Raw genomic sequence first — 12,888 nt, forward strand, 5'->3', positions numbered from 1 at the left:
TGCATATGATGGGGATAATCCTTCAGAATTACTTAGACATGAATTTATATGAAAATTACAGGTCTACAAAGTGATAATGTGATTACTAAAATAGGAAATATTAATCTCTAAGAAGCCTTGGCACGTTTAAATGATGTTGGTATGTTTCTTACAGATCAGATTATCTTTTCCCTTGACTTAAAAAATCCTATCCTGAAATCATTCCTATGTGGAAATCAGCATTTTGACCTGTAGAAAAAGATATCTATTATTGTTCATCCTGGTTAGAGGGTAAAAGGCAGGAGACAGAGGCAACTAGCTTTGCTGAACTCACACGGGTGTGAACTCACCCCTAACCACAGGGGCAGAGCTGTTTGATTATTCTTTTGAATATTGTTCTAACACTTGGTCATCTATCAATCACCAGTCCCACATATGTAGTCAGAAAACTTGGCAAAGATCTCAGATAAAAATATCTGAATATTTCAGCTAAACTCTATAAAGGGAAAACAGACCCTTTCCAAAGTATCACACCGGTAACAAGGTTTAAAGCTTTGTAAGTCTATGAGATAAGGTGATAGCTGGTCCCGTGGGTGGGGCTCCCTGGAAAGAAAACTGAAGACGAGCGGGTGGTTTATTGGGAATGTCCCCCAAGAGGGAGGGAGGGAGAGCAGCAGCCCCAGCCAGAGGGGGAGCTGAACTGGGAGAGGGGGAGCTGAACTAGACTGCCATGGTGAGAAATCAGTAGTTGATCCCACAGGGCACCCAGGAGCTGGGAGAACCCTTCAGAGTTGTCCTGGGCAGTGAGGGGCTGGGTCTCTGCACCCTAACATATCCATTTTTTTTTTTAAAGATGATTCTATTTTTTCGTTTAATTAGTTAATTTTTGGCAGCACCTCACAGCCTGTGGGATCTTGGTTCCCTAACCAGGGATCAGACCTGTGCCCCCTTGCAGTGGAAACACAGATTCTTAAACCACAAGACTGCCAGGGACCCCCCTAAGGTGACTAGCCTTGAAGGCAGCTGGCCAGTGCGGGGTGGGTAACCTCACTTCGAGCACCTGCCTTAGACCCTGAACACTTGCTGGGGAGGGACCAAGTGTGAGTGGGCAGCACCCCATCCTGTAGCTGGGAATGGAGCCCCTTGGTCCTGAGGGGGTGTTGCAGGGGCCGCATGCATGCAACATCCACTTCAGTGGAGAGGGGGGAGACCAAGGAGAGGAGGGAGCTAACAACAGAGTACCAGGGTTAGAGAGGGACAGGGCAGTGGGGGCAGCTGCGAGATTCCCGTTCACTGCGTGCAGGAGCCGAGCCCCCGCCTGCTGTGTCGGCCACAATCAAGCCCAGGAATTTTATTTATTTATTGGCTTAGTTGGGTCTTCGCTGCTGGGCTTTCTCTAGTTGTGGCGAGCAGGGGCTGCTCTTTGCTGCGCAGGGCAGGCTTCTCATTGTGGTGGCTTCTCCTGTTGCAGAGGTCGGTCTCTCGATGGGAGGGCTCAGTGGTTGTGGAGCACGGGTTTAACTGCCCCGCAGCACGTGGGATCCTCCGGTACCCCGGATCAAAGCCATGTCCCCTGTATTGGTAGGTGGATTCCCAACCACTGGGCCACCAGGGAAGCCCCACTCAGAGAAATTCTAAACAAGATGCTAGCTCTTATCACCATCGCAATACCTTGCGTTTTCGCGGACTTCGGGGATTCCCATTTGATACTCTCCATCACCCCCTCTCCCTTGCTTACAACTTTGGCCTCCTGGGTCCAGTCACTCCTTCATGACACAGCCGGTCCTGTTTCTTTCTCTGGAGTTCCCAGGCACCATCCACCACACCCAGTGAGTTGCCTCCCCCGCAGAGAAATTCCAGAGTCTGACGGTCAGGGGGAACCCGTCTCTGGGAAGATGAGGAGCGTGGCCTTGGCTACCTGAGCTAGAGGTGGCTCTCTGCCTCTGAACAGAGTCACGGAGGGACATAACCTTTCAGGATCCACTGTGGTTTAGGTCGGGCTTTTGGTCAGCTGTGACGTAGTATCTGGGCAAAAGGCTGTAGCTCACACATTCAGGTTTTCGGATGGTGCTACCTTCCAGCTGCAATTCTATTTCCCAAAGAAGGAGTCTATGTTGGAAAGAACCACCACCCTGGCAGGGGCCTCTCCACGTATGTGGGGGTAAAGACCCCTCCAGTCATGCCCAGGATGTAGCACCTGCCTGCCCGCCCACCACCCAGCAACCCCACCACACAGGGCAGGCCCGGCCCGCAGTGACTCTGAACTCTGCTTTCCTTTGGGTATTAAGAAACAAGTCCTGTTAAAAACAGGTCTGAGATGTCAACGTGAAGTGATAAATTGGAAGGAGTACGCTTTGGTGGAAGTAGACAGGATTGTTTTGACTTTGTAGTGGTCGTTTGGTTTGCCAAGAAATTTTCCTTATCTCTACCCTTGAGAAAGGATGAGTGGGATCATGTGTCTTGAGGAATGAGCATTCAGAGCAATCGCATATGTGACTAATGTGAGGTGTCTGAGTTGTTGAGACCACTCCTCAGCCTAACAGGTATTTACAAGTCATAGAAACGATGACAACTGACTGTCAACCGGCATTAAAAAAAAAAAACAAAAAACAGATGGGGGTTCGCATGGTTTCCAAGGAAATGAGTGACTGTAGTCTCATCAGACTTGAGATTATTCCAAGGAGTCAAAGCAAAAAAGGAAAAAAGAAAACTCCCAATTTCTAAAACTCCAAATACCTTGTTTTTTTCCTTTGTTTCTTTGGTTTCCTTTTCCTTTTTTTCTTTTTTTGTTTTTTTCCCCTTCTTCTTCTTTTTGGTTTTCTCCTCTTCGTCTTGGTTTGCAACAATATCATCAATAACCTGCAAAAAACCAAAATCATCAAAGCACTTTAAGAGAGTCGGATGAAGATGAGGCTTATCTTTCCGGTCCGGAAAGAAGTGTTTGCATGGGTCAGTGTCCCTTCTCTGCTCGGCTCCGAACCCTGCAGACCCAGCCTCCTGGCCTCTCCACTCTGCCTGCCGTCTGCCTCTGGCTGGATTCATTAGCAGAGGCAGCGGTGGGGCCTCAGATGGCAGGTGTAGAGAGGGAGGCTGGACATTTCTGAATCCAGTTCCCTGCCAGTTCAGAGCTGCTGTGACTCCCAGGGGTCCCACTGACACCAGGGGCGGGGAGGGGGGGTGGTCTTGGCTTCATTAGCATCTCAGCTGTAGGCTGCCTCAGGCCTGCCCACATCTCTTCCCCAAATGCCAGCCGAGAGCTCCTGTGCTCCTTGCCTACACTCCATACCTCTCCTCTCCGAGTTGGTTTCTTTCATCTCTGATTTAATTTGTATTTCCTACAAAAACCCACATATTGTCCTAAAATTTAAAATACTGGTTAGGAACTTCCCCAGTGGTCCAGTGGTTAAGGCTCCAAGCTTCCAAGGCAGGGGGCCCTAGTTGGAGAACTAAGATCCCACATGCAGAGCAGCATGGCCAAAATAAATAAATAAAATAACAATAAGACAATAAAATAATTTTTAAAGAATACAATATTGATTAAAAGTACCTAGTTTACATAGGATTAGCATCATTGGAGAATTAGTGAAAGTTTGTAAAAAAACCCACATGTGCTAAGTTGCTTCCAACTTAGTGGTATCCAACTCTTCCATGGACTGTAGTCCACCAGGCTCCTCTGTCCATGGGATTCTCCAGGTAAGAATACTGGAGTGGGTTGCCATGCCCTCCTCCAGGGGATCTTCCCGACCCAGGGATCGAACCCACATCTCACGTCTCCTGCATTAGCAGGCAGGTTCTTTACCACTAGTGCCATCTGGGAAGGCAAAAAACCCCATATGATTCCATTCAATATGATAAATATTCGCTGAGCGCTCACTTGCTGTGAATTCTAGGAGGTAAAACAGTGACCCCGACGGGACACATAGGACCCTCGGGCTTTGCTCATCACTGATCACGTGACTGAGACAAGTGGCAGCACCTCTGAGAGACCCAGTTTCCTCCGCTTTAAAATGAAATCAGCACTTCCATCCGGACCACTTACGATCGCCAGGCATGGTTCCAAGAGCTTCACTCGGTGAGCTCATTTACTGCCGAGCACATTTACTGGGAGCTGTAATCAACCTGTTTTATGGACGAGGGAGCTGGGGCACAGAGAGTGCAGTCCCATGCACACAACTTGTAAGTGGCTTGAGCTGGGATTCAAACAGTGCAAATCGGGACGACCTGCATAATGTAGAAAGTAAAGAGGCAAGATGCCAAACCATATTATACATTCAGCCTTCAGTGTGAAATGCAATTAGTTAAAAAAATGAAAAAAATAATACTTCACCATTTCAGGATACATATATGTGTAGTTAAAAGTGTAAGAGATGGGGAAACAGTGGCAGACTTTCTTTTCTTGGGCTCCAAAATCAATGCAGATGGTGATTGCAGCCAAGAAATTCAAAGATGCTTGCTCCTTGGAAGAAAAGCTGTAACAAACCTATATAGCATATTAAAAAGCAGGGACACTACTTTGCCAACAAAGGTCCGTCCAGTCAAAGCAATGGTTTTGCCAGTAGTCATGTATGGATGTGAGAGTTGGACCATAAAGAAAACTGAGCACCGAAGAACTGATGCTTTTGAACTGTTGGAGAAGACTCTTGAGAGTCCCTTGGACTGCAAGGAGATCCAACCAGTCCTTCCTAAAAGAAATCAGTCCTGAATATTCATTGGAAGGACTGATGCTGAGGTTGAAACTCAAATACTTTGGCCACCTGATGCAAAGAGCCGACTCATTGGAAAATACCCTGATGTTGGGAAAGATTGAGGGCAGGAGGAGAAGGGGATGACAGAGAATGACATGGTTGGATGGCATCACTGACTCAACGGACATGAGGAGTTGGTGATGGACAGGGAGGCCTGGCATGCTGCAATCCATGGGGTCACAAAGAGTTGGACACGACTGAGCCACTGAACTGAATTGGAAGGGTAAGAAATAAGAGAATGACACACACCAAACTCACTCCAGTGGTTACTTTTGGAGAGCAAATAAAAAAGGGCTAACTTTGGACTTCCTTGGTGGTCCAGTGGTCCAGTGGTTAAGACTCTGCCTGCCAATGCAGGAGACACTGCTCCCTGATCTGGGAAGAGCCCACATGCTGCAGGGCAAATAAGCCCATGCGCCCTAGCTACTGAAGCCCATGCTCTCTAGAGCCTGTGCTACACAAGAGAAGCCACCACAATGAGGACCCCGTGCACCACAAACTCAGGGTAGCCCCGGCTTGCCCGCCTAAACTAGAGAAAAGCCCGAGCAGCAGTGAAGACCCAGTGCAGCCAAGTTAATCACTGGTGGCTCAGTGGTAAAGAATTTGCTTGCAATGCAGGGGATGTGGGTTCGATCCCTGGGTGCGGAAGATCCCTTGGAGAAGGAAATGGCAACCCATTTCCAGTATTCTTGCCTGGAGAATCCCATGGACAGAGGCGCCTGGAGGGCTACAGTCTATGGCGTCACCAAAGAGTCAGACACGATTTAGTGACTAAACAATGCTAAATAAATAAATAAAATTTAAAAAGGGCTAATATCATTTTACCCCTAGTGTGCCGTGCTAAAACATTCTCCTGGGATCAAGTGTACACTGATTATGCCTTAGTGTGATTTACTGAAATGCTGAGCTTTATTTTCTAATATTGCATTTTTGAATTCATAGCTATGTTGTTTTTAGGAGCTTAATTCACACCTTTAAGTGTTCATAACAGCTTTATCATGAACAAAGTAGGATATTCAGGCACCATCTGGACTTTAAAAAAACTGCAGTCCCGTGTCCAGGTCCACATCCTCCTGAGACTCACCCACCTCCCGAGGTTCTAGTGAAGATCCTGGGTAGGGGAGGCTCAAAGAGGTGGTGTGGGGAGGTGAGAGGTATGTGTTGTGTACACTATTTGGTAATAAAAAGGGTGTCTTTAGACAGGATTGAAAGTCCCTTGTTGTCAGAACAGCAATATTTTCCTTGGGGGTCAGACTCACCTCAACCCATAGAACCAAATTATGGCTGCCCAGACCTTCATGCTCTGGTGCACTTATAGAAAATGGACATGTTTTGGCCTTTGGAAGTTTGGAAACTTTCAGAAACATATATAATATATATGTATAAAATATAAAATATAAATATATGTATCTGAAAAGAGGATAAAATCCTTATTGTGAGGCAATACAATTCAGTGCATCAATTGCTTATTTCACCTAGATCCTTACCCAGTTTATTATTTTCAAAAGACAAAATATTAGCACCATCCACACTTCAGAAATTACAAACAAGCATGTAGTGAAACGTTTCCTCCCCATTCATAACTTCTTTGACCATTTTCCCCCCAACGGAAGTCAAGGTTATCGCCAATCTTTTGCTATTACCCGCAAAGCTGCCAGGGATCAACGCATGCAAATGTCATCTTGCAAGTGTGTGAGCATATCTTCTGGATAATTCCTAGGAGGAGAAACGCTGGATCACAGGCATGTACAAGACTGTCAAACTGCCCCCAGCGGGCTGTGCTAATTCACACTTCCGCCAGCGATGCGGGCGGCTTCGCGCTTTTCCACATGCTCGCTGACGCAGTGCTTGTGTTTGCCAGCTGAACGGGTGAAAAATAGCACGTCATGTCAGAGTTGTTTCGGTTGTTTCGTATAGGTGCCAGTGTTGAATTTATTTGGCTTGTGCTTTCCAACTATAGCAAAATCTCCCAGAATTAGAGATGCGCTTTAGTGCCTGTAAAGTCAGCCATTGTGTTTGGAAAATGGAGGAGTCTGAATCTGGCTTGCTGCCTGTTTTCTTTCTGAGCATACAGGTCCAATTTTGTTGAGGCGTATTTTACCTTCTTTACATTTGCCCATCGCATGTGGACAAGTCAGTCGTTTTTAGTCAGTTTATCGCATTGTGCTGCCATCACCGTAAATCAGTTTTAACACGTCGCATCGTTCCACCAAGATTCCCTTGCGTCACTTAATTGTTTCCCTCTCCTGCCCTTCTTCACCAGCACTAATCTACTTTCTGCTTCCATGGATTCACTCTTTTTGGACATTTCCTATAAATGGAATCATATACTCTGTGGTCTCTCGTGTCTGGCTCCTTTCATGGCTCATCGAGCTTTTGAGGTTCACCCAAGTTGTGTTGTTTTTGTTGTTCAGTTGCTAGGTTGCGTCCAGTTCTTTGCAGCCCCATGGACCGCAGCATGCCAGGCTTCCCTGTCCTTCATTATCTCCTGGAGCTTGCTCAGGTTCATGTCCACTGAGTCAGTGACTCCATCCAGCCATCTCATCCTCTGCCACTCCCTGTCCTTTGGCTTTTTCCTTTGGTTTGCTCCGTTTTTATTGCTGAGTACCATTCTGTTGCATGGCTATTCCACATCTCACCTACCCATTCACCAACGGATGGAAATTTAGGTTGTTTCAAATATTTGGCTATTATGAGAAATGCTCCTATGAATATTTATGCACATTTTTGTGTGTGTGTGTGTGGACATGTTTTCATTACTCTTGGATAAAGTCCTAAGAGTGGAACAGAACTGCTGAGTTATTTGGTGAATTTGTGTTTAACTTTTAAGAAACCGACAAACTGGTTTTCCAAAGTGGATGCACCATTTTATGTCCCCCGCAATATAGGAGGGTTCCTTCTTCTTGACATCCTCAACATTTGTTACCATCTTATATTATTAGTACATCATCCTAGTGTTATGAAATGACACCTCATTGTAGTTTTAATTTTCATCTTCCTAATGACACAGAGAAGGCAATGGCACCCCACTCCACTACTCTCGCCTGCAGAATCCCATGGACGGAGGAGCCTGGTGGGCCACAGTCCATGGGGTCGCAAAGAGTCGAACACAACTGAGCAACTTCATTTTCACTTTTCACTTCCATGCACTGGAGAAGGAAATGGCAACCCACTCCAATATTCTTGCCTGGAGAATCCCAGGGACAGAGGAGCCTGGTGGGCTGCCCTCTATGGGGTCGCACAGAGTCAGACACGACTGACGCGACTCAGCAGCAGCAGCGGTAATGACAAGTGGTGTTGAGCATCTTTCAATGTGCTTATTAGCCATTTATCTATATTGCTTTATGAACTGTCTTTTTGAGTCTTTTGCCCATTAAAAAAAATTGTTTGTCTTATTACTGAGATGTAAGAGTTCTTTGTACATTTTGGATACAAATCTTTTATCAAGTGTAAGTTTTCAATTATCATCTCCCAGTCTGTTCTTGTATTTGCATTTTCTTAATGGTGTCTTTCTGGATGGCATCACCGACTCCATGGACATGAGTTTGAGTGAACTCTGGGAGTTGGTGATGGACAGGGAGGCCTGGCGTGCTGTGATTCATGGGGTCGCAAAGAGTCAGACACGACTGAGCGACTGAACTAAACTGAACTGAATGGTGTCTTTGGAAGCCCAAAAGTTTGAATTTTGATGAGGTTCAATCTACCAGTCTTGTCGGTCAGCATAGCTTTAATCTGCATTTCCTTTATATGTGTGGGTTAATCGTCTTTTCACATGTTGAGCATTTTTTATTATCTTTCAAATCCATTCAGATTTTCATTTCTGAGAACTGTCTGTTCATATCTTTTGGCTTTAAAAATATTGGGTTATTGAGTTTTTTTCTTATAGAGCCATAGGAGCTCTTTATATATTAGAAAAATGATCTCTTTTCTGTGAAACACATCACAAATAATTCTTGCCGTGTGTCATCTGTCATTTGACTTTACTTGGAGTCAGTTTTGCCATGGAGGCTAAAATTATTTTTTAATGTAGTTTAAGTTATCTTTTTTTTTTCTTTTATGACTCTTGGGTCGTGCAACAGAGGTAAAAAGGTCTTTTCCACTCTGAGGTTATGACATATTTCTTTGTTGGCTGCTTTTAGTTCTTTTGTGTTTTTGTTTTGTTTGACATTTAAATCTCTTTTGATCCATTTGGAATCATTCTGGGGTAAAGTATAAAGAGACAGAGATTTAATTTTCTTCTTTTCCAGTTGACAACCTGGTTATTATAGTCCCATTCATTAAATGGCCCTTTTACTTTGCCTTCCACAAGAAGGATGACAGGCTTCTTTATTATATACTAAATTTCCACGTGTATTTGGATATATTTCTTGACTTTCTGTTCTTTTTCATCTCATCATCTGCCTGTACCAATGGGCTCTTAAAAACATGTTTTAATACCTGGCAGGGTTGGTTCCTCCTCATTACCCTTCATTCTCAGAATTTTACGAGTTATTCCTGGTTATTTACTTTCTGCCCAAAGTTTAAAATCAAATTAGTCACCCTCTGCATGCTCTGACTTCCTACTCCAACAAAATACTTTTGGTATTTTTATTTGGATCATATTATATGTATAAACTATGTTTGGGAAAGCTGAAGTATTTATAACATTGAACATTCCTACCTAAGAACACAATATGCTTTTCAATCTGCTCAGCTTCGTTTTTCAGAACGTTTTAAGCTTTTATTTACACATATCACACATTTATTATTAACTTTATTCCTGGATGTTTTACCTTTGTGTCATTGTTGGTCTTGTAAATGGACTCTTCTTATATTTTCTAAATGTAGCTGCTCTTTGAACATACAAAAGCTTTCTCTTTCTGCATATTAATTTTGTAACTCCTCATCTTCTCATGTTGTTTAAGGGTTTTTTTTTTCAGTTTATTCTCTTTGCTTTTCTAAGTACAGAACGTATCTGCAAAAAGTGATTGTTTTCCCTCTTTCATTCCAATTTATTGCTCAATGTTCTTTCTCTTGTCTGCTGCTGCTAAGTCGCTTCAGTCGTGTCTGACTCTGTGCAACCCCATAGACGTCTGGCAGCCCACCAGGCTCCCCCGTCCCTGGGATTCTCCAGGCAAGAACACTGGAGTGGGTTGCCATTTCCTTCTCCAGTGCATGAAAGTGAAAAGTGAAAGTGAAGTCGCTCAGTCGTGTCCGACTCTCAGCGACCCCATGGACTGCAGCCTACCAGGCTCCTCCATCCATGGGATTTTCCAGGCAAGAGTACTGGAGTGGGGTGCCATTGCCTTCTCCGTTCTCTTGTCTAAGAGTGTTCAATAGAACTCCTGTTCATCAATGGTGATGATGGGTATCCTTGCATTTTTCATGACATCAGTGTGTTTCTTGTGAATTTCTTCAAGCATGATATTAACTTGTGACCTAAAAAATATTTTGTCATGTTAAAGAAGTACCCATGCATTCCATTTTTGACTTGTTTTCTTAATATCAAGAATGGGAGTCGACTCTGTAAAATGCCTTTCAGCACCCACATTGATAAGCTTACGGTTTTCCCTTTCGGATCTCTTTAGATAATGCAATGTATTCACAGACGTCCAAAACACAACCACGCTGACATTCTGGAATAAACACCACTCGGCTGCATTGTTTTGCTAATATTTCACTTCAAATTTTTGAATTAATACTCAAAAGTACGACTGATCTGAGGTTCTATTTATATTCCATCTTTTGGGGGATTTGGCATCAATGTGATTATACTCACTTCGTAGGAAGTCTTTTTACTGTTTTGTTTTTTTACAAATATAAATGACTATACACAGGCATGCCATAATGATTATGCTTGGTCTATCTTTTCAGCTTCCTCCCCTTCCCCTTTCTCCTTCTACTCCCCTCCTCCCCACTCCCTCATTAGTAACAACTGCTAAGATTCCCTGAACAATTTCAGAAGGCCAGACTCTGCTCTGAGTACATTCCACGTATCATCTCATCTAATGATCCCTCAGCCCAGGGAGGCAGGTCTTGCTGGTATCTGCATCCAGACAAGAAAGCTGAGACACAGTAGGTCAGACCCTTGCCTGAGGTTGCAGACCCAGTGGAACTCTGATTCTTCACCACAAGGCTGTCCTGACTCTTCACTCATCTGCCTGTTTAAAAAATGTTTGTCTATTTATTTGGCCATGCTGGGTCTTAGGTGTGGCAACCGGGATCTTCAGTTGAGCCATGAGAACTCTGCTAGCTGCGGCAGGTGGGATCTAGTTCCCTGACCAGGGATTGAACCCTGGGCCCTCCGCAGGGCAAGCTCTTAGCTCTTAGCCACTGGACCACCAGGGAAGTCCCTCACCTGCCTTTTAAAATCATACTACTCTGTGGCCCCCATGGCCTTGTGTATTAATTCTAGTGTATTAACCAGATGTCCTCAGTCTTCTTTTGCTTTTAGTCTGACTGGACATTAACTCTACTTTCGAGAGTTTCCAATGGACAATTTAGACATTCCACCAACATTCCTAATTCTGTAATTGTTACCTTTCTAAACTGACATGAAACACGTCTGGCTGCCTGCCAGGGGCTTTCAAGACACAACCTGTGCCGGGTAATTTAGCTGGAGGGACAAGACCTAAACACGTAAGAAAGTGAAATAACAGCGCATCAAAATGACAGTGACTCCAGGCAGGGCTGATGAACGGCCAAAAAGAGGGAGCTCATTAAGTGGGGAGGAGGGCAGGGGGGTGGACGGAAGGCTTTGGCAGCTGACGTTGGCTCTGACAGGGGACTGGGAGAGGATAGCTTCTGCCTGACTTCGAGGGCTCAGGCAGAGGAGCAGAGGGAGCCAGGGATGCTGACCGCAGGTCGGCAGTACTGACGAGATCTCACCTACAGCATGGCATTACCACTGCTTAGTTAGCGCTTCACGTCACTTAACTAATTACCCAACTAACAAACACTGGGCTTCCCTGGTGGCTCAGACGGTAAAGAATCTGCCCACAACGCCGGAGACCCAGGTTTGATCCCTGGGTCGGGAAGATCCGCTAGAGAAGGGAATGGCAACCCACGCCAGTGTTCTTGCCTGGAGAATCCCATGGACAGAGGAGCCTGGAGGGTTGCAGTCCATGGGGTTGAAAAGCGTTGGTCAGGACCGAACGACTAACATGACACACGTTAGCCTGGTTTCTTCTTTGTCAGTGCTGTGAACAGTGCAGACGAGAACAGCTATTTCGGTTATCTGTGGCAAGAGTCAGCAAACTGTATCACATGGGCCAACTGTGGCCTGCTGCCCATGTTTATAAATAAAGTTTTATTGGAACACAGCCGTTCCTATTCATTTACATATTGTCTGTGCTTTCAGGTTATAATGGCAGAGTTACTTACTATTTCTCTGCTTATGGAAAAAGTTTGCTGGGCTCCAAAATCACTGCAGATGGTGACTGCAGCCATGAAATTAAAAGATGCTTACTCCTTGGAAGGACATGCCTTCATCCAACACTGTCATTTTCTGGTTTCTCTGGCTGATTCTTCTCAGAATATCGGGTGTCCTGGGTGGGCATGGTGGGTCTCCTGCCCCAATGAGAGCTGTGACCTCCTGTGGGTCCTGAAGGGTGTGTCAGTTGCTCCATAGGCTTGGAGCCCCCCGCATTTCTGGGTCCAGGTTCTCTCCCAGGCTCTGCAAGGCTGGTGGCACATTTCGTGAGCTGTGGTTCAAGCAGGTCTTCTGTGACCCCATCCCAAGAAGTGAGGGTTCTCCCAGAAGCCCGACTGCCTCCTGGGTGCTCTCATCACTCCTGGGAGCTCTCCTTCCCTGTATCCTCCCGACAGCCATGTGGAGTCGGAGCAGGAGAGTGGGGAGGGATCCGGTATGAGGGCAGGCACTGAAGAAAGCTGAGCACTGAAAAATCAATGCTTTTGAACTGTGGTGTTGGAGAAGACTCCTGAGCGTCCCTTGGACTGCAAGGAGATCCAACCAGTCCATTCTGAAGGAGATCAGCCCTGGGATTTCTTTGGAAGGAATGATGCTAAAGCTGAAACTCCAGTACTTTGGCCACCTCATGCGAAGAGTTGACTCGTTGGAAAAGACTCTGATGCTGGGAGGGATTGGGGGCAGGAGGAGAAGGGGACGACAGAGGATGAGATGGTTGGATGGCATCACTGACTCAATGGACGTGAGTCTGAGTGA

The 12,888-nt window shown here is 45.4% G+C and overlaps 1 protein-coding gene across 1 annotated transcript in view; it reads right to left on the reverse strand.

Moving 5' to 3' along the window:
* The window catches only part of IQCA1 (IQ motif containing with AAA domain 1), a 185,278-nt gene that overhangs the window by 89,165 nt on the left and 83,225 nt on the right, over positions 1-12,888 (reverse strand). Inside the window, exon 8 of the mRNA XM_055586542.1 lies at positions 2,716-2,838. Coding sequence (XP_055442517.1) covers positions 2,716-2,838 — 123 coding nt within the window. The remainder of the gene's footprint in view (positions 1-2,715; positions 2,839-12,888) is intronic.

Source organism: Bubalus kerabau, chromosome 6 (genome assembly GCF_029407905.1).
Source record: "Bubalus kerabau isolate K-KA32 ecotype Philippines breed swamp buffalo chromosome 6, PCC_UOA_SB_1v2, whole genome shotgun sequence".
Classification (NCBI taxonomy): domain Eukaryota; kingdom Metazoa; phylum Chordata; class Mammalia; order Artiodactyla; family Bovidae; genus Bubalus; species Bubalus kerabau.